This window comes from Varanus komodoensis, unplaced genomic scaffold (assembly GCF_004798865.1).
Source record: "Varanus komodoensis strain SLA01 unplaced genomic scaffold, ASM479886v1 scaffold1, whole genome shotgun sequence".
Lineage (NCBI taxonomy): Eukaryota > Metazoa > Chordata > Lepidosauria > Squamata > Varanidae > Varanus > Varanus komodoensis.
The window spans coordinates 17,586,233-17,607,611 of record NW_025335268.1 but is presented as its reverse complement, the minus strand read 5'-3'; the positions used below and the strand labels follow the sequence as shown (position 1 = coordinate 17,607,611).

The following is a 21,379-nucleotide window of genomic DNA, read 5'->3' as shown; positions in this document are numbered from 1 at the left end:
AAGATTGAGAGCAGCAGGAAGAGAATGATGTGAGCCACTTTGAGTTTGTTGTAAGGAAAAATGGAATAAATAAATATGATTGCCTAATGCATAGAACAGAAGGTGGAGCCTAAAATCTGTACTATGTCTAGCACATCAGTGTCTGCTGTTCAGCAAAAGCAGATAATTTCTCATATCCTGTCAAGTTCTGGCACCATTTACTTCAGGTTTACTTTGAAGGGGTAGGTTTTACCTCCAGATTTTATAGTGCTCACATTGTATAAAGAATAAGGTTTTTGCTGTTCACTTATTTATCTCTTCTCTTTAGCTAACTGTTCACCGCCATGCCAAAATGGAGGGATGTGTCTGCGACCACAGCTTTGTGTGTGTAAACCAGGGACAAAAGGCAACATTTGTGAGGATGCAACTAAGCAAGAAACAGTTTCGCCTGTTGGACCAGGTCCTGTAACTCCATCATGGCCTATTCCTCAACGGTCTGGTCAGCAGACATTTTCAAAGAAAGTGCATGTGCAACAAAAAGTCAATCCCATGGCTCAAATGACTTTTACACTCAAGCAGAAACCTTCTGGACTGGCACAGCAAATGCAGTCACAGTAAGCCTTTTCTCTCACTCTGTGTTTTTTAATGTTTGTTTTGGATGGTAATGCATTGTTACCTTCTTATATTAAGCCTCTCAGTTTTATCTACAGATTTGCATAAATGGTGAGATCAGCATTTCTTTAGCATTCAGACTGAAAGCACTTGTGTATTTGAAGGCCTCCAGTCTTACTCTTTTCTTACATTAAACCCAATTCAAAGATAATTATACAATAGCTTTTGAAAATGACAGAATAATGTCAACTTTGTGACACTGAAGTATGGCATGTGGGGATGCTCTTATTTCAGTAACAGTGGTACACTGGAGGCTGCAGAGTTTTGTTCAATATTGCCATTGTCTGGGTTTGGGAAAGTGGTTAAGGGGAGTTGGAAGCAAAGTCTGGTCATGGGCAGCCTGCGGGCATGAGTGAACTGTCCAGTTCAGTACAGAAAAATGTGACTTTCTTAGATGGAAATGCACCATCGCCTAATAAGATTTCTCCTTTTCGTATGCATGATGTATTCTCTTTTGGAGGCAAAGATATTTGCAGGCTTAATTTTCTTTCCCATTTTTATGCTGCTTGCTATCTGTCTGTCTATGGAATTTGTGTCCCACCATGATGGTTAGTTACTAAGGTTATCAGATGGTCGTTCTAGATGGACCAGCAGTTCATTTGGAGCCCACTTAATTTGGATCCTTTAGTGTATTGACTACAGAATTCCTTCCTTCATGATTTCAGACAGGCACTTCATTTTTGGCATGTGCTGAAGACATGTTTATTTAAACAAGTCTCCTCTGAATAACCACTGATGGTCTTTTTGGTGCAGTCTGATTTAAAGGCTTTAGCTCTGCATTTTTATTATTATTAATTAATAATAATAGTAAAATAACAATAATAATTTCCTGCTTTCTTCTTCATTTCTTTGTTTATAGCTATAGAGCAGTATATAAAAATTTTAAATAATTAATAAAAATGAGAGGAGAGCCCTCAGGATGGCTTACAATACCTACACATGCCCATAAAAACCATTCAAGTTATACAACATGATACATTAAAAATGCAAGTCATACAATAAGAAATATTGAAATGAAAAAAAGATTATAAACAAAAGCAGCAGATACTCTTAATAAAATTTTCAGTATAGCTAAAAAAAAAAAACCTCTCCAACTAACCACCTCAAATTCTTTTCAGAATAAAATAGCTTTCCCTAGTTTCCGAAATACCAGTAGAGGGCAGGCCTGCTGTTCCTCTCCTAGGAAGAAAATCCATACTGAGGACATCAGCAGTGAAACTGTCTTGATACTTGTGTGAATTCAGGAGGATGACATCACACCATCAGTTTTGTGTGTTGTGAACAAAACTGTATGCCTTATAATAAATGTGGTTCAATTCTCCCTCAGAGATATTATTTATATTATCTTAATAAGCTTTGGGTAGGAACCTTGGTTCAGATTGCTTTATCAAAATTCACAAATGTCTTCATACTTGATACGGAAATAACTTGATTTTTTTTATAAAATGGAAGGTGGAAGAAACTGAAATGGACATATTTGTCCATCCAGGGTTGAGTGCTCTTAGAAGTTTGAATATGAATGCCACATTCAGCCTGTTAGTGCCCCAAGTTAGGGGTCTTTTTGCTGATTGGTTTTTCACTTTTAACAGATACAACATATCCCGCCTTCTCCCCTGCTCCCATCTGGGAAAGTTATGCCTATTAAATTTGTCCAAAGCAGAGGAGTGAGAATTAGGTTTCAGTTCGTTTTTGTTAAGAATGTACCCAAATCCATGATTTCTTTCATATTAGGGCAGAGGGAGCTTGATATTTAAACAATTTGAAAGAAAGCAACATTGACAAATTGTCCATCCCTACTTATATAAATGACAGAAGGGAACACATGATTGGATTTATACAAGAGAACATGTACATTAAAGTACACAAAAAGACTGCTGAAGGGATGAGAAAGAGAAAAGCCATACTGGTGATGGTGTTCTAGAACAAAAGAAAAGCAAAAGATATGCAAAACACAACAGAGATGAAAAGCAGATAGTTGGCTGGGCATTGTCCAGAGTATCTAATCAGTTTTTAAAAGTTAGAATGAATAATGTCTCAGGGATTGTTGGCTAACTTCTGTGCTTTTACAGTTTCATTTTCCTGTATTAATTACATGCTTTTATCTAATGGCAACACAATCAGAGGAAATTGACTACTTGTGGAAAGCATTGTACGTTAGTACAAATAAAAGTGGTGCTTCATGAACTAACTGAACAATTGTTGCATAGCATCTTTTCTTCCTAGACTTTCTAGTTGCAGCAATTCCAAATGTTGCATATAAAAATTGAGACTTTAAAAATATTAGATAGATGCTCTTTGTTTAATATCGTTTAGCTTATATGCATTTACTGATTAACTCTCAATCCAAAGTAAGTCTTCTGTGAACCAAAGGACTCTTTCCGTTTGTAGAAGAGTTGGCAATCTTGCAGAGGCTTCTGTTCACAGAAGCAGGAGGGGAAATAGTTTTCTGCAAGGTCCCTGTGTGCAGCCCCTGCACTACCTCTCATGCCATTCCAGAGCATCCTTGTATACTCTTGGGTAGATTTTCAGGGTGTGGAAGGGGCTGTAAGAAAAAATCAGTGAAAACTGCTTCTTTCCCTCTTCTTTAACCTCTGGTTACAGAATTTCTGAATCCCATACTATGAATTGGAAGGAATTGGCTTGAATAGGCCATGGAAACCAAAACAGTTGTCATCCAATACATCATCAGTTTGTAACTGAGTGAGTTGCTGTGGTGTGTACAGACTTGTTCTATGTTACAGTTTGGCGTATTGTGAAGTGCTTATTTGTCTGTTTATTGTCAAATGCAACAATGGAAATCATTAGCAAAGAAATGCTGATGAGACTGATATTGCTTGGAGGAAGAACCTCAGCCCAGGACAGTCTGACACATTTATCAATCCGGGCAAAAAGAGTTTGAGTGCTTAGCTCTTAAAAGTCTAGGTTTAAATCCCTATGTATTCAACAATGTTCTTGTTGGGGTTTTGTCCAGAAGAGGAAGTTGATACTAAGTTTAATCTTAGGTATGTTTGTTCTTGCTTCTTGGGATAATAAAGAATTTGCATTGGATTGTAGTTTAGCTTATTTTATCTATTTTATTTTATTTTCGTAATAGACAATTTCCAACATTTTAGAAGTATTTCTTGTAAAATTCTTTCTTTTCTGTACTGTCTGCACTTGGTATTACTGAAAAGTCTATGTGCACCTGTCTTTCATTGATCACTGTAGTTTTCAAGTATTTATTTAAAACAATGAGAGCCTCAGACTACCATAAACACCTGCATATTTATTGTGGTGAAAACTTTCATAGGCAAGGTGTATGTATATTTATGTGGCCTGTGGATAGGATAAGTGTTTCATTGGTAACAATCTTCTGAAAATTGAAGCTGAAGCATTTTTAATTTTTTTAATCCATAGTATCTAACTTGAGGGCAGGCTTCTAAAGCACATGACATTGCTGGCTTCTTTTCAAAGGAATTCCTTGATGGCCTGTTTACTATATTAAACTTTATTGTAATCCTTTCACGTTTATTATATGCTGCTCATATGATACTCTATTTTAGTTAGCAGTGTTGCTTTTGTGTATATGAATAAAAATATTTTATGGAAAAGTAGTGGAGAGAGAAAAAGAGAACAAGGAATGTGAAAGTACGTAACAGTTGGTAAACAGATAACTTCTTTAAGGGGCTTCAGAAATATAAAATGAATACTGTATGAATATTTAGTATTATGCTATTGGGCAGTAGGTGGCAAACTTCACTTTTCTTTTTCCTTGTATTTATTTTTATGCTACATATTGCCAGAATTTGAAGAGGCTGGTTTGAGTTCCCTGAAAGATGTCATTTCTTGGAAGCATAACTTTGAACCACCTATTTTTGCTCATTCTGTATATGCCTGATTTTGAACATTCATTTGGGCCTTCTTTTCCTCAGGGAGTAGTTGAATATGAATAAATACATAGATTATTGTTTCTAGTCCCTGTGGGTTTAAGCAAAAGATTACTAATATGGCCAATACATTACAAATGAGCAAACATCAGCCAAGGACAACACTACATAATTTGTATCATGGGGCCTTGTCCTGTACCTCTACCTCAGTTCAGAAGAGTCACCCCATGAAAGCTCAGTTCTCTATCACACTTCATTTCCCGCAAACAAAATACTGAACTGAAAAGAGTGAAAGGAAATGTTTGCTTGAGATCCTTTGTAAAGAGCAGTACATTACATGATGATGTAAATGCTGCAGGAAGAAAAGCAGTATAATGATGGTTGGATTCAGGGTGTCCCACAAGTGGAAGAGATCCTATTGGAGGAACTAGAACACCAGCTCTGTTCTAGAGGGTCTTCCCATCCTTTGGAGCAGCTTTTGTGGGGAGTGGCACAGCTGCAGATGAAGGGAAACTTGGCAAAAATCACTTTTCCCTTCTTCCAGTGGGAAAGTCCTGTGGTTAGAACTCTGCCCTCCGGTAGTCTAGATATAATCCTATAAATGCTCAGGTTCTGTTTTCTTCATAGCAGGTATATGTGATAGAAATAATGAACACTTTGCTGAGAATAGAATAAAGTGGTTGCCATGATCCAACCAGAGCACCACCTGCAAAGCATTTACATGATCAAGAGGTTGCTTTGCAGCCTGCATTCGTTTTCATGTAACATCCCTGACAAGGCATATGTGGTTCTGGTTTCAATCTAAAGATCCGCAAGCAGAGTAGGAAGATTCATACTTATGTCTGTACTTGTGCAGTTTTTCTTAAACTAAGCTTCTGGTGTAGTGAGCGGTGGAAGAGATAATCAGTGGAAGTATTTTTCCAGAACTTTTCTCTCATGTTCTAGGCTTAGATAGATAGTTCCATGCAAAGGGTATTTCATTTGCTGAGCTGTTAGTAGGTGATAATTTTGCTGTGATTGACAAGTTGCTGTTGACTGGTGGTTTTATCTAATGTGGTTTCAGGCTTGGTTCTACAATCTTCTTATTTTTAGTCCAGTTAATTAATATCATTGCTTAACCTGTTGTATCTGGTGCTTCATCTATTTAAAGGAGCCTACTGTATTTCTGAAAGGATGGTTACCTCTTTCTGGATAGCTTGGCTTCTTCAAATTTAGTACATGGAGGGGCTGCTAGCGACTTTCCTTCTATGTTCAAGAATAAAGGTAAGGCCTTGTTTTCTGGCCAGGATAGCATGAGAAAATGTGGTGAAGGTTCTCTTTCAGGGAAAGTGGTTCAACCTCTTCTAACTCATCTTCAGAGGACTTGATTTACCCAAATGTCAGGTTTTTCAGTGATACATCCAAATTCTATAAATACATATAAAGACCACGCATAACAAAACATTTTACATTAATTAGAGCTGTATGTTTACTGTTTAACTGCTAACCTACTCTCTTCAATCCTAATTAAAATATTTATTTATTGGTCCCTGGGTTATGCTATTGATTCTACAACATGTGATGTTGGAACAGCTTAAGCAGCTACAGAGGCGATTAAACATGACACTTTCTTTTTAATATAAGCCTCTGTGGTCTTGCCCTAGGAGATATGCAGTGTAGATAGAGAATTCTTAGGGAATGTCTGTGAAATGTTACTCACACCGCAAGGGAAGTTCAAAGACCATTTTTCTTTTTGATGCTGGAGGGGGCAGATTGCCTTAAATGCAGTATGTAATTATTTTTTGACATATTTTGAATGCTTTTATGTGTTTTTTCTCTTTTGATAATATTCCCAATGTTTTAAATTAGGGGTGACTCACAAAGGATTTTATATCTGATCCAATATTCTGCCTAATGTACTGTGGCATACAGCTGAAATCTATGTCCTGTGTCACTGATTCTTTTAAAGTATCTTCATCAACTTGCTTAAGTAAGTTGACCATTTTCTAGCAATTTCAGACCATTTTGGCCATATAATTTTGGCCATTTAATCATCAAGATAAAGGAGCTATTTGAGTGTTTGCTACAAAGCCACTATTCATACCATTTTCTTACTGTAGGAAGAATTGTCTGCTTATTGAATTAACTTAAGCATTAAATGAATGCATTCTATTGTGAATCGTTTGTTAGAATACAAGTAAAATTCTAGCATGTTAGAGGTTTTGAATTTATAAAATTTTTATGCTTGTTTTCCATTTTACAGATATTTCAGGGCAGTTTCATATATTTACATTCTTTATGCGATATATATGCATTGTTCAAAAAGACAGGGTTGGCCACAGGTTCTTGTCAACTGTAAGCTCAGTGTCTGAACAAGATCTTCTGTCATGTAATGTGCAATGGCTTGCAGGGAAGGTGCTACCATTTCCTAGTTCTTATTCTGGAACTCTTCCTTGGTTATGTATAAACAAACTGCTGTAACCTGTAATTAAAGTTTCATTGTGACTTGAGCCTCCTTGGAAGCAAAGGTGCTACTATTTCAGGGGGAAAAATAGATTTTACTAAGGAGGGTCCATATTGAGAAAGGTCCAAGAACCTCTTTGGATACAGTCAACATTTCATAGCAAAAACCAAACAACCAACAAACAAAACAATGCACTTTCCTCTTAAACACTGGAAGGTTGCCTTAACTCCTATATGTACTATTTTTGTAGATTCAAAATTGAGGCTGATTCAACAGAGATTGATGTTATGAAGATAATGAACACTATGTTGTTAGTCATGAAGTTGTAGCCGACCCATCACAACCCCATGGACAACATTCCTCCAGGCCTTCCTGTCCTCCACCATCTCCCAGAGTCCACCTAAGCTCACACTGAATGCTTCAGTGACTCCATCTAGCCACCTCATCCTCTGCCATCCCCTTCTTCTTTTGCCATCTATTGTTCTCAGCATTAGGCTCTTCTCCAGTGAGTCCTTCCTTCTCATTAGGTGGCCAAAGTATTTGAGTTTCATCTTCAGTATCTGGCCTTCTAAAGAGCAGTCAGGGTTGATCTCCTCTAGGACTGACCAGTTTGATCGCCTTGCAGTCCAAGGGACTCGCAGGAGTCTCCTCCAGCACCACAATTCAAAGGCCTCAATTCTTCAGAGCTCAGCCTTCCTTATATAGGCTTGTTAAAATAAAGCTGGTTAGGTCTGCTAGATTCTGGCATTGTATTACATACAGTGTGTTTTATTTATTTATTTATTTTATTAAAACATTTTTATGCCGCCCCATTCGCCGAAGCCTCGGGGCGGCTCACATCAATAAGAGACAGATGATGCAAGCATGCCCTATGTTGACTCTTTATGCTTTGAAGCTACGGCCCACATAAATTTGTTCTTGAGAAAGCTGTGATAATTGTGCATGTTCATGTGCTTTTAAATTACAGCCTTGTGGTGAGGAATTATCAAATGGACAGTTAAAGTGGACTTAGCTTTAGCAGTTGCAAATGAAGGCATAGTTAAAGGCTAGGAGGATAAACAGCCACTATCCTAGCATTCCATGGTTTGAAGATCTCACCACTTTGGCTTCATTTGAAATGTTGCTGCAGATGTCAGTTTTGTCTAGATAATTATTTAGATATATGGCCTGCTTAATTTATGTATATACTTGAAAAAGAATGGTTAAATCTTATTTTTTCTTCTCCCCTTTACAGTTATTGGTATTTTGAATAGTTATTGCACATGAATACTTTTAAATATTCTTTTTCTTGTTGTTTTATATCCATTGTTTTGTTTTATTATAATTGGAAATGATTTTTTAAATCATAGAATCATAGACTAGTACATTTGGAAGTGCTCAAGAAGGCCATCCGGTCCAACCCCCTGCCACCATCACCAGTTTACACCGGTCACCAGTTTACACCATCCCACTCAGATGCCTGTTCTGTTTTGTCTTGAATGTCTCTAGTGTGGGAGATCCCACAACCTCTCTAGGCAACTGGTTCCACTGTCATATTGCTTTGAGAGTGAGGAAACTTTTCCTCATATCTAGCCTGATCTTGGGTTGTCTGGTATCAGTGAGAAGAGATCTTGACTTTTCTCTCTGAGGTATTTACAAAATGATATCATGTCCCTGCTTAGTCTTCCCAAGGCTGAACATACCCAGTTCTCTCACTGTCCTCCCAGGGTAAAATTTCCAAACCCTGGATCATTTTTGTTGCTCTCTGCTGGACCCATTTTAATTTTTCTGCATCTTCCTTAAATCTTGATGCCTAGAACCAAGATTTCTAGATGAGGTCAGATTAGTAAAGAATGTAGGGGAAGTATTCTCGTGATTTGGAAATAATACGTCTATTAACGAATACCAAAATAGCGTTTCCCCTTTTTGTGGTTGAATTGTCGGCTCATATATTAAGAACTGGACACAATCCAGTCAGTGGTATGCACTTTAAGTCCCATGTAGGTCATTGCAACATTTGATAATGTGGTTAATTCTATTTTGTTGAAATAGTGGGACTTACCAATGCCTATAATGCAAATCTTGATGGTATACCTTAAATTGAGCATCAGCCAGTAAAAGATGCACAAGTTTAGCTTTGAGGAAGAGGAAATGATTCAAATCTATAATCATTATTGGGGCAGAGAAGAGAAAAATTGTGAGGAAGGTAAAAAATCTTTTGGTTTTGGTTAGGGCCAAATTAACCACAAGGGGAATGCTAAGCCTGAACAGAAGTTTGTAGAAGGCAGAAATGTTGTTACTGCTACTGAATGTAAGGAGTTTCCCCTTTTGAATACTACTTTGACTTCTGTACTACTTTTTGTTAGGAGTAATATATGGAAAAAGAACAAGAAGTAGGCTAGATGCTATGTCATATGGCACACTGTATTGCATTGTACTATGCAACTGAATTTCAATTCCTTGAAGTAGCCAAGAAGAGGAGTTTGATAAGGAGTGAAATATATGTGTGATTGGCTGTGAGCCATGCATGAATGTGTAGTAGTCCTCCACTAGCCACCTACACTTGCTATTGGGTTATATATATAAATCCATTAGCAGCATATATTGGGGGAGATATATATATATATATATATATATATATATATATATATATATATATATATATATATAAATCAATTTTGCTACTGCACGATACAGCAATATAGTAGCAGAATGGATTTCCACTCCTCCCTTCAATCCGCCCAACCCTCAGGAACAGATTTGGTTTATGTGCAGGTGGCACACGGGAGAAGAGGATGGGAAAGACCTGTTGCATGAGCAGACTTCCACCTTCATGAGGCTGATCAAATGGCTTGTGTAGTGCAAAAGCAAAAGAGTGATGGAATGGAGAGGCATTAGTACAGTGGTACCTTGGCTCATGAATGCCTTGGGTCACGAACAAAAATTTCATGAAAATTTTGACTTGAGTCACGAACTCTGCTTTGGGTGGCAAACAAGATTGCAGCCATTCCCCTCCCTCCCCCGAGTGGGGAGATGACCACGATCGCAATCGCGTTCGTGCAGGGAACACATGCATGATCATGGCTGTGCTGTGCTGCGCCTGTCTGTCCTGCAGGAGTGCGCCCGTGATCACGCATGGAGATGGCCAAGATTGCTCCCATCTTTCCTTCAGGAGCACGCCCATGCCAGGATTTCTTTGAGAAGCACCACCCCAACATATATGTTTAATCTGATGAACAATAACATGGTCTCTCATTTCCGGAGGGTTATGCAGCACAGGAAAAAAACAAATGACTATAGACAGATTTTTCACCAAAATTGACCCTGCAGCTAAGAGACGCAGAAGAGAGGAAACCCCTGAAAGAGATCTCCCCAATCAACTTATGGAGGGGGACTCTCCCTCAAAACAATAACCTCCCCCCCGACCTAGGTTAGTGTTCTCCTCTGTACTGTACAGTACTTTGTTACTTTGTTGTTCTTTGTCACTTTGTTTCAAAATTTCTGATAAAAAACATAGTTACAGAACGGATTAACCTTATTTATGTTGAACCTTATGGGGAAATTTGACTTGGCTCGTGACCAAAAACTGGCTCATAACCACATTCAGAGGGGCCGGAATGGATTAACCTTATTTACATTGAATCTTATGGGGAAATTTGACTTGGGTAACAACCAATTTGGGTCACAATCAGAGTTGTGGAATAGATTAAGTTCATGAGCCAAGGTACCACTGTATAAGAACAGAGGAAGGATTTTACAAATAATAATGTTATGCATAATGGGGAGATTATTACTCTCCTAATGTAAAGTGTAATGTAAATTTTGTGTAAATTACTGGAATTCAGCCTGGAATTCAATATTGGCAGTATTGCATAGATGGAAAGTACCTTTCTTGATCTTTTGAAAACATACAAGTAATATACATGATAAGTACCAGGGCCTCCCAATAGTGAATGTAGCATTTCCTACTTTTAGAAAAGCTTCTGAAAAGACAAAGGCATCTCACACCAGGATTCTTTTCTTACAGTAAATAATATGCTAACTGCACCAATTTAATATGCTTTCTACAATATGGGCTGAATTTCAGTACAGTGTACAGAGGAATATGGCCTTCTATGTGTCTGCTTGACCATTGCCTCTCCTGTCTTGTTACATCTAGCAGAAGTGAGGTGCTTGTCTGACTGGGTTCTCAGCCATAGAGCAGCTCATTAAAGAGTAGGCATTTAAATTGAAGGAGGTTCTTAGGAAGCTATTTTTAAAGCAATTCCAGTCCCCATTATTGCAATATCCCCTACTCAGGCAAGGTGCTCCAAGGGTGTTTGCTGTGCATCATCAGGTACTTAAAAAAAAATAAATGAGGCTGACTATTTGGATTCAATTCAGTTTGGTTTCAGGCCTGATTTTGGCTCAGGAACTGCCTTGATAGATGAACGGCATTAGTTATTAACAGGGACCAGGGTTAGCTCATTGGCTTATTGACTGTTTCCAAGCAAAATTTTAAAAAAGCTGGTGTTTATCTTTTAAAGTCCTATATAGTGTATAGGCTGGATATTTGAGGGAATGCATTGTCCCATATCAAGCTCTCCATACTCTTAGGTGTTCCTCAGAGGTCCCCCACTGTGCTTTTCTTGCTAACTGAAATTAGGGGGGAAGCTTAGGGGAGTAGGGGAGGGCTTTTTGGTTGCCTGCATTGCTTATGGAAGTCCTTCTTCAGGGAGACTTGCTTGGCACCTTTGATATTTTTTTTAGTATCCAGACGGAGACATTTCTATTTTCCCAGGATTTTAACCTTGATGAATTTTTTCCTCCCAGCCATGATTGGTTTTTATTAATGCTGCATTTTATTATATTTTATTAAATCATAATGGAAATGTTGAATTGAAGACCACTGTACAGTTTTAAATACATAAATTTATACATACAGTTTCCTTTGTGGATCATACGTCTGTGCAGGAAAAATTTTCATGTTCTGACTTCACAGTTGCAAGGGGTATGTGTGTGTGAAAACTGAACTAACTTGGCTTTAAATTACCCGTTTTCTTTGGCTCATCTAGGATAGGGATAGAATCTGTAATCTGTATGCAGACATGGAAGTAAATTGTCTGTCTGGGGTTTTTTCTTTAACAGTTTTGATAACTGACCAATTTAAGTTTCTGGGCCTCTTTTATTTAGATGCTGAGTATCCCCATCACGCAGACTGATGTTTGGGTTATATTTCTTCTTGGCAAGCAGACATAGGCAATGAAGTCTGTGATGCTGACCTGCTTCCTTTGTGCAAGAGGCTTAAATTGTTTCTGCATGCTGTACTACTGTGATAAGATAGCTGCAAACACAAAGCAGCAATCAGTAGAAAATATGTTTTTTAAGCTGCTGAAATATTACTTCTTCAGAATGTGTTCATATTTGTCTGTAGAGCATTGTAAACCATGAACAATGTATCACTACTGGAAGACAGCCCTGTGTTTTCCTGACATTAAATATCTGTTTCTGTCACTTCTGTTGAAAAAGCAACCCTGTATTTGTAGTAGATCACTGCAGACCTTTCTGCTAGTTCAGTTAACTGACTTTTGTTAGGCCAAACATGAAAAAATAAAACTGGAAATTAAAAATAAAGCCAAAAATATTCTAATCATTTTTATGTGGCCTAGGAGACTTCTGTTTCCTGAACAACAGCCCTCTGTGCCTCATAGGCGGCAAACTGCTTTTGCAGCTGAGGAGAGTTTCAAAAGGAATTTGTAATTTAGCATAAGAAATTGATGTAGACACTTTCTTAAGTCAAAAGTCCCACGGGACACTTTCAAAAGTAGCTGTTATCAATTATGGCCTTGAGACTTTGTAATGGCTTAAGAACACAACCCTCTTGGATCATTATAAAGAAAGATGGAGCTTCCTACACTTGTACATCCTAGTATAGTTGTTTTCCAGCATCTGGCATTCTGTGTAGCCATCATGGCTGATAGTAGCCATTAATAGACATATTATCCATTATTTAATTACGGTGCAGTTAAATTAAGCAAGTAGCTAAGATTGCTGAAGTAAATACTACATCACACATGTTGATTTCATTATTTGAACACTACAGCAATAATAACAGCTATTTTATCTGTAACAACAGTCCTGACCTTGGCGCTGAAGAAGAAACTTAAGATATTAATAATCAGAGAAGAATTTTGCTTTTGTGTGAAATCAGACATTCAGACATAGTTTTCCCCCAGGTCCATTAGTTCTTGTGACATTGTTTTAATGCATTCCTTCCTCATTTCACTGAATGCATTCACACAACACATTAAAGTCCCATGGTTAAGCTATGTATTGCAGGTTGTTCGCAGAATAACCCACAGTGTGGTGGGTTGTTTTCCAGCCAGTATCTCAGTGTGTTTTGTAGCAGACACTGTCTTGTTTTCCTTTCCCTGGTCTGATTGCTACCCCTTTTCACTTGCACCCATTTGCTTTTGAGGAGCTTTAAAACTCAGTTGAGACTGTATTTTTTTCAGCCCCTGAAATGTGCACAACTCTCTCTGCATTTTAAATGTATTAGTATTTTATCGGTCTTTTGGAGGTGTGCATGTGTATGCTTATGGTTGAAGTCTTGCTTTGTCAATAACCTTGCAAGTTTCAGCTGTCAGAGGGAAATGGATTGTATTACATTGCATACAGGTGAATTTGCCAACTGTTCCTTGCTTAGTTGTCAATTGAAAAGAATGTAATAAAAAACAGTGAAAGTTGGTGCAGCAAAAGGGGATTGTGGCAATATCATTCTCTTATCAATGGATTTTCATTGTTTAGATAACAGTTATCTATGCACCCCACCTTTTTGGCACTTCCTTAAGTATCCAGCATCCTCATAAAGGGGAAGCGTAAACCACCATCACTTTTCATGTCTCCCTTTTGGAGCACTTAACTGCTGCATTTATTGCAGCTCTCTGGGAAATACATGCAAATTAATTGCTGGGAAGTAAATAGATGGGAAATGAGGGACAGGGTTAATATTGCTCCTTTCTGTAGTAGCTGGAAACTTGAAGAAGTGTTGGAATGGTAGAGGGTGCTAAAAACTGCTAATTCATCACTTAAAAGCAGAAAATTACATTTCTAAGTCAATATTGTCACCACCCTATTTGGTGTACTTGCTTTCACCACTTCTTTCCATTTAATTTTCAGTTAACAGCTGACAGCTGTGTGCAAAGTAGCCAGGTTTGGACAACATGACAACCCATTGTGGAACAGACAGCCCCTGCACCAAACCATGGGTTTCCAGGTGGCCTTGTTTAAGAAGTCACCCAGTGCGAATGATCTTGGTTTGGACTACATAATAACCCAGCATAGCTGCAATGGATTGTTGTATGATGCAAGCCCAGTTACTGTGAAAGCTGTGAAATAGCATTATTTTTACATACTTTGCTTGCTTGGTGAACAACAGCATGCTGTTGAAGATGCTAATATGTTTGGATTAGCTAGGCTAATATAGCTGGAATTCAAGCACATACCTCTGAAATCCCTAAGAACAGGAAGAACGAATGAGAATTGGAGGAGACATCCGGCAACTTGTTAATCCAAATGTTAATCAAAAGGATGGGAAAGGAAGATTCTCAAACCTAACCCCAAGGATATACTTTCAACTCATTTATAGCACTTCATTTCTATTCAAATAGTTTAATTATATATGATTCAGTTTCAGAATTAAACAGAAAGTCCTTATTCAGTGTGTAGCACCATTTAAGCCAGGCTCATTAGGTTTAAAGTCACATACAAAGACGTAAAATGTGGAAAACGTATTTCCTTTAGTTGAGACCTGAAGTGCTATTTTAGATGGACCTGAAAGTTGGGCACACTACATGGAATTTTTGACTTTGTTCTTTTTAATGGCTGGAACCATTCCATATCTTTCTGATTTTTTTTTTTACATTAAAAAGTAGAATACAGAAAAAGAGGAAGGGTACTAAGGAATCTTATACAAATGCTGCATATGATAGATATCAAGTTCAAAAACGTCACAAAAAGTCAGTAATTGTTATCTCTTCTACACTTAGTTAAATTAATACTAATAATTAAATTTATTAGTATATTCATTATTATTTATTAAAAGCTTTTGTATGCCATCCTATTATACAAGATCTCAGGACTATATTTAAACTTATAGAAAAATTATTCCAATTTGTAATTCTTAATACAAATTTATTTTCCATTCCTTTTAAATTGATTTTACATAAGAAAAAATAGTTGTATTAAAATTAGAACTAATGATATTTTTATGAGCTCTATTAAGTAAATTGTACATAATACACTTTCCATTTATCAATGAATTCTTCAGCCAGTCTTCTATTTATGTAATTAGTTAGTTTTGCCATCACTGCATATTCAGCCACTTTTTCTTTCCGGTCATTATTTGGGTAGTCTTCTGCTTTCCATTTTGATGCTATTACAACTCTAGCTGCGGTTATCATATATTTAAATAACTCTACCATATTCCTTGGTAGAGTTTCTGGTACAATACTCAGCAACATATTCTTAGCATTCATAGGAAAGTTAACTTACAAAATTTTCAGCATTTCTATATGTATTGCTTTTCAGAATGTTTTAACTTTATTACATATTCACCACATATGGTAAAAAATCCCATCCACTTCTTTACATTTCTTACATTTTCCATTATAATTCTTCTCAATTCAGTTGTTCAATTTTCTCAATATCTTTACATCTCATACCAATTTTAGATCGTTCATCCACAAAGTTTCCCATTGACGGAAAGATATTTCTTCAAAATTTTGCATCCAGCTTATACGTATTTTAACTTGTTCAGTTTCAGCATCATATTGGAGTGATTGCTTATACATTTGTCCTAATAGATAATTGTTTTGCTGTGTAATCAACTTTTCAAATTCTGTCAGGTCTCTTATAATAATATTTCCTGTTTGAATTTTTCTTTTCCATCTTGAAACCAGTTGGTAGTAAAGCCATTCTATCTTTTTCCTTCTCTTTTTAGTTTTTGCCAAGGCTTGATTCCTCCTTGTTGATTGATCATATCTCCATATATTATAAAATCATTGTTTTTCCTTAAATGCTTATCATAATATCTGGCTATTGGAGACATCAGAAGAGTCATTGCATATGTAGGTTGCTTTTGATTCTGGAGGTGGCTGGGTTGGGGAGTCCTGTTTGAAGAATACAGGTGCAGAACTCCTTTCAGGCCTGTGATTCTTTGCATCCAGAATAATGTTTATATGTGTTTTTCCAAAATAGTTTAAAATGAAGAGACAAAAGTATTGTAGCCTTTCCTCAGCTTGTATTTTTTAGAAAGATTTGATGCTTGGTCTTTATCATTCACAGAGAATGCAAGGTTTCTAGCAAAGGAAAAAGGATGAACAAAGTACATTTTTAGAAGAAACTAGAGATTTCCTTAAAAGCCAGATGAATGACTTATAGGCTTTAAATTTACCTACTGCATTAAGAAAACAACCTATTCCTAGACCCTTGGTATGCAGTCTAGGCTTTTGGTCCAGAGCACTTAAGAAAATATAGGCAAAGTGGTTTTGGAATAAGAATGCCAAGTTCTTTCAGACATTGTTGGTTCAGGCATGTGTCAGAAATAGCCACATAGTTGCTTCTTGCAAGCTGACATTGGACTGAAGTTACACCTATTTTTACAGCAGAAGGGCTAGATTCCTTTTCACGCACTTTATCCATGTTGATCATGGGCCAAAGTCAGGGATACAGCGTTCTTTGGTTAGTGATGTTTGTATTTCCCTGCATTCCAGGGTGATGAACTTGGATTTCAGAAATGAGAAGCAGTAGAATATATATGCCCTTTTACTCCGAGTAAGCTAAAAAGGTAGCAGCTCTAATACATTCATGCTTTACAAATCAGAAGCCAGCAACAGCTGTTTGACATGCAGTAAACCCTTAGGCCCAGTTCTGAAAATACATTTTTCACTTGTGCAAGTTTTCTTGTTTGTTCCAACTCTGTGTTGTGCTAGTAATCATGCCTTATGGGCCAGGGACTTGGTTGCTGTCAACTTCTGCAGTTGCAGGAGTTGGAACATTTCTGAGTTTCTGATATTGCAGAAGTTAATTCTATGAGCACCTGACTTACATGTTGACAGTTGCTCACATGAGAATACAGTTGGACATAATTGGGAATGCTCATGTGAATGAATAAGCATCACTGCGTAGGCAACTGTCCCTATCAGAGTCCTCATCAATTTTCATGTGTCCACCCTGAATTTATAACTGTTTTTCCAAGGCTATTTTGCCTTACCCACAGTAATCCGCTCTAGCTAGTGTTCTCACACAGTAGCTCTCATTGGCAAGGCACAAATCACTGTGCATGGCTGGTTTAAATTTTAAAAATTCTTGCTACCTTATTTTTGTTGTTCAGGGCCCTAGGAAGGGTCCACCTGCAGCTATTGAAAACATTTTCATCAAATGTTTATTCAAGATACACTACCAAAAAAATCCCATGTGTGTATGTGTTTTTAAAAAAGCTAAAAGGTTTAACAAAATTAAGGTGCCTGTACATATTGGTAAATTAATGCAGCTGTAAGCATCTAAACCTCAAAAAGACACCACCATAACACAATAGGTTAACTCCAACACTGCTTGCAGAAGCCTAGTACAATGGAATGTTCTCCTTGCTGCATTTCTGTGTGCCAACTAAAAATCTCTGGAGGGATCCCCAGCCTTCCAGAGCAGATTTTGAGGGTGTGCAAAAATTTTAGGGGGCGTGATATTGCTTGCCCCCTAGTGGTTCTCCTAACTGCTTTTACTAGTGGAACACCATTATTGCTTACAACCCAACAGATGTAGAAAAAGAATGCTACTTAATACCATCCTTATTTTGGAGGATCCCATTTATTCAGAAATATGTTCCCTTGATTTAATTGGACCTTACTTTGAGATGTTTACCATTTCAGCCTGGATTTAAGTATTAATAACTAAAAATAATGGGTTCAGTGCTTATTTTCCTAAAAGTAAGGGTAAGCTAAAAATAATAAAAAATTAACAAGCAGGCAAATTTTCAAAAGCTAATAATAATGTGACATTTAAGGAACCTAGGCATTATACTAGAGACTTTGTAGGCATAAGTGAACACTCATTTGGGAATATAAAACAACCCTTTGTTGCTAGTAACACCAGGAAAACCAGAAAATTTGGAAGGAAATGGAAAGTCAAACACACAAGAATATGAGCATATCCTAAATAAAGACAAATTCAGAAGAAGTAGAAAGAAGGTGATTTTTTTTTCATTATGTAGATTCTGGCCACAATTCAGCAACGAAATAACTTGTGAGCTAGGAGTAGTATGCCTAGTTGTAGACACCTGTGTGTTCTTATCGTAGGTCCCCAGTCTTGCTTATATTGTAGGGAGTTCTAACTTTTAATTTGTCAGTATTGCTGTCAAGAACAGGATTCCATAATTAAATAGAATCCTGGGTGCATATTTATGGACTCCTGGATCATGACCTCTAAGAGTACATTTGCCTAGAGATAGCATTCTGAAATTTAAGACACATTAAAAACAAGTCACACTCTGGTCATATTTGATTGTTACAGTTTTTTGTATGAAAATGGAAGTGCTAATTTGAAGATGGTCATCATTTATGAACTTTTTAAATTCTGAACTTCAGATTCATTAGTTTTTTTTTTTTTATTTTAAAGGAGAATAAAGTGGGTGGGCTTTTATGGCAAGAATGTTCGTCATCATCATGCTTGTATCCCATGTTTCTTCTTCTTGCAAGTAACTCAAAGCAGTTGACAAGGTTTTCCTCTCCATTTTATCCTCACATCAACAACCATATGAGGTAGGCTGAGTGTCTGTAAGCAGCCCAGAGTCACCCAGTAAGCTCAATGGGGACTAGAACCCAGATCTCTCAGTCCAGCACTCTAACCACCACACCACAAGTATTCTTGGATTTCTTATGAAAACCCCTAAAGATAATTCAGTAACTACCTGCACTTTTATAGTTCTTACAACCCAAAACTTTAGTGCACTTACAGTGTTTGAAATTATTGGACTGGCATAAAATAGGTATTCCCAGGCCTGAGTTTCTCTTTCCTAGCACAGCAAGCCTTATGACATTCTAATGATGCATTGTATACAAAAGCATGTATGTACTGTGTTAGAATACTAGTTCTGCTAGAATGCGATTTCTGCATTATTTAATAAATTTGTTTACAAGCTGCCTGTTAACAATAGGCTATCTGGGCAGCCATTACAATATAAAATCAACTAATTACAGTGGTACCTTGGCTCATGAATGCCTCAGTTCATGACCAAATCGAGTTGTGAACAGAAATCTCAGAAAAAAATTTCTTCAGGTCATGAATTCTGCATCGGGTGACGATCGCAATCATGCTCAGGGGAGATGGCCACGATTGCAGTCGCACTCGTGCAGGGAAGACTGGTGCGATCGCGGTCGTGCTTGGGGAGGATGGCCGTGGTCGCACTCATTCAGGGAAAATGGGTGCGATTGCAGTCGTGCTCAAGGGGGGAGATTGGCACGATCATGCCCATCTTCCCTGCCCGAGCGCAACTGTGCTCATCAGTGGCTGCAATCACAGTTGCGCTTGTGCAGGGAAGACAGGCGCCATCGTGGTCATGCTCAGGGGAGAAATGGCTGCGATCATTTTGTACTTTGTTACTTTGTTGTTCTTTGTCACTTTGTTTCATATTTTTGTGATTAAAAAATGGTTACAGAATGGATTAACCTTATTTTCATTGAACCTTATGGGGAAATTTGACTTGGGTCACGACCAATTTGGCAGTTGACAAGGTTTATTGTCAACTGTAGTATATTGATACGGTAAAAATCCTTAGCTATAAAGCAGGGTGGATTTGATTTAAATCATGATTTAAGCACTAGCCTTTAAGATTAGATTTAAATCATGATTTTCTACATAATTTGCACACATGCCTGCCTTACCTGTGGGTAGAGGAACTTGATTAAAATATTCCCAAACAGGGTCTGTTTTATGGCCTGCTGCCATTATAGGTTTTTTTCCTCCAGGAAAAGAATAATATGATAAACCACAGGCTATACACAAAAAGATCCAAAAACTTGTGAAATATTCTGTTCAAAAGGTTTCACCTTCATTTTTACTGTTTGCCCCTCCTCCTCTTAGCTTCTTCACTCAGTTTTTTGAACCTTAGCACTTAAGAGGTAAGGGCTTGATTCTGTATATTTGCAAAGGAACCATGAGATTAAGGTCTTTTTCTCAACTCTGTATGTTTCTTTTATAACATATTTACTGTGAAGAAGAACCATGTGATCTCTTCAGACACATATTCACAGTTTTGAGAATGATAAAACCAACCATCTGTGAAAATAACTTCTGGATAGAAAAATTGCCCGATAATCTTACAGAACCCACTGGAAGAGCATGAGTATGTGAATGGATTAATGGAATTAATTTATCTAAAATTTAAACTTTGCATGAACATACAGCCTCAAGCTACATAGTTAAAAGCCAATCCAACTATCTTAAATAACAAACTAGATAGATTTTTCCTCAAAAAGCATTTTATTTTTTTAAAAATCCAATTTAAATCAAGTAAATCCAATTTAATTAAAAATAGGACTACAGTTAAGTATACAGGATCAAGATTCTTTAGTTCCTACAGAAAATTAAAATGATATAATTAAATAAAGTGGAAGTAAAAGATAAATAATAAAATAACTAATTAAATAAAAATGTACATGCATAGTTGTCTTTAAACCTTCCATTCTAGAGGCATGCATGCACTTAAGTGTGCAATGTAGGAGATATTTCAAGGCACATTGGGAAACCATCATTATTTGTTTTTCAGCACCAGGCTAAGACCTTTTTATTTCAACAATATTTTAATAAATTTTAATATCAGCGTATAGGTTTTAATCTGCAGCCAGGGTGGATCTGGATTATATGTATATTATGTTTTATTTTATTTTAGGTAAGCCATCCTGAGGCTATGCGATGGGACTGGCATACAAATACTCTAAATAAACAAACAAACTGTTAAACTAAATTTACATCCACTTAACTTTTATTTTTGAATATTCCAGAGCAGGACAGCTCCATCTATGGAACTGAATGGGGACAGCCTTTCAAGTCATTTGATTTGATCTGATCTGATCTGATCTGTAATCTGCCCCAATAGCGCTATGACTTCCTTCTGTTAGGCTCTTCAAAGTTCCATTCAAAGCCTCTGGATCCACAAGAGGAAGAGGGCAAAAAAGAATAACATCTACTGAGAAACTAACTGCTTGTTTAAACTTCAATGGAAAAGAAAAGTCAAACCCAATTTACTCTGTTTTGTTAATTGGGGGCAGCACTAGCAGCCCCCTAAAGTTTCCATTGGAATCCACAGCTGGGCAAAGATTTGTCTCTGCTGTTGAGCCTCTGGTGAATAGCAAAAAGGCACTTTGCCAGTATTCCTGGGCAGGCAGACAGTCCCATTTCAGCTGTA

General features: G+C 37.2%; 1 protein-coding gene across 10 annotated transcripts in view; it reads left to right on the top strand.

Moving 5' to 3' along the window:
- The window catches only part of LTBP1 (latent transforming growth factor beta binding protein 1), a 242,920-nt gene that overhangs the window by 24,214 nt on the left and 197,327 nt on the right, over window positions 1–21,379 (top strand). For all 10 annotated transcript variants that reach the window (XM_044451089.1, XM_044451347.1, XM_044451264.1 and 7 more), the window contains exon 3: window positions 308–593. In XM_044451089.1, the coding sequence (XP_044307024.1) occupies window positions 308–593 (286 nt within the window). The remainder of the gene's footprint in view (window positions 1–307; window positions 594–21,379) is intronic.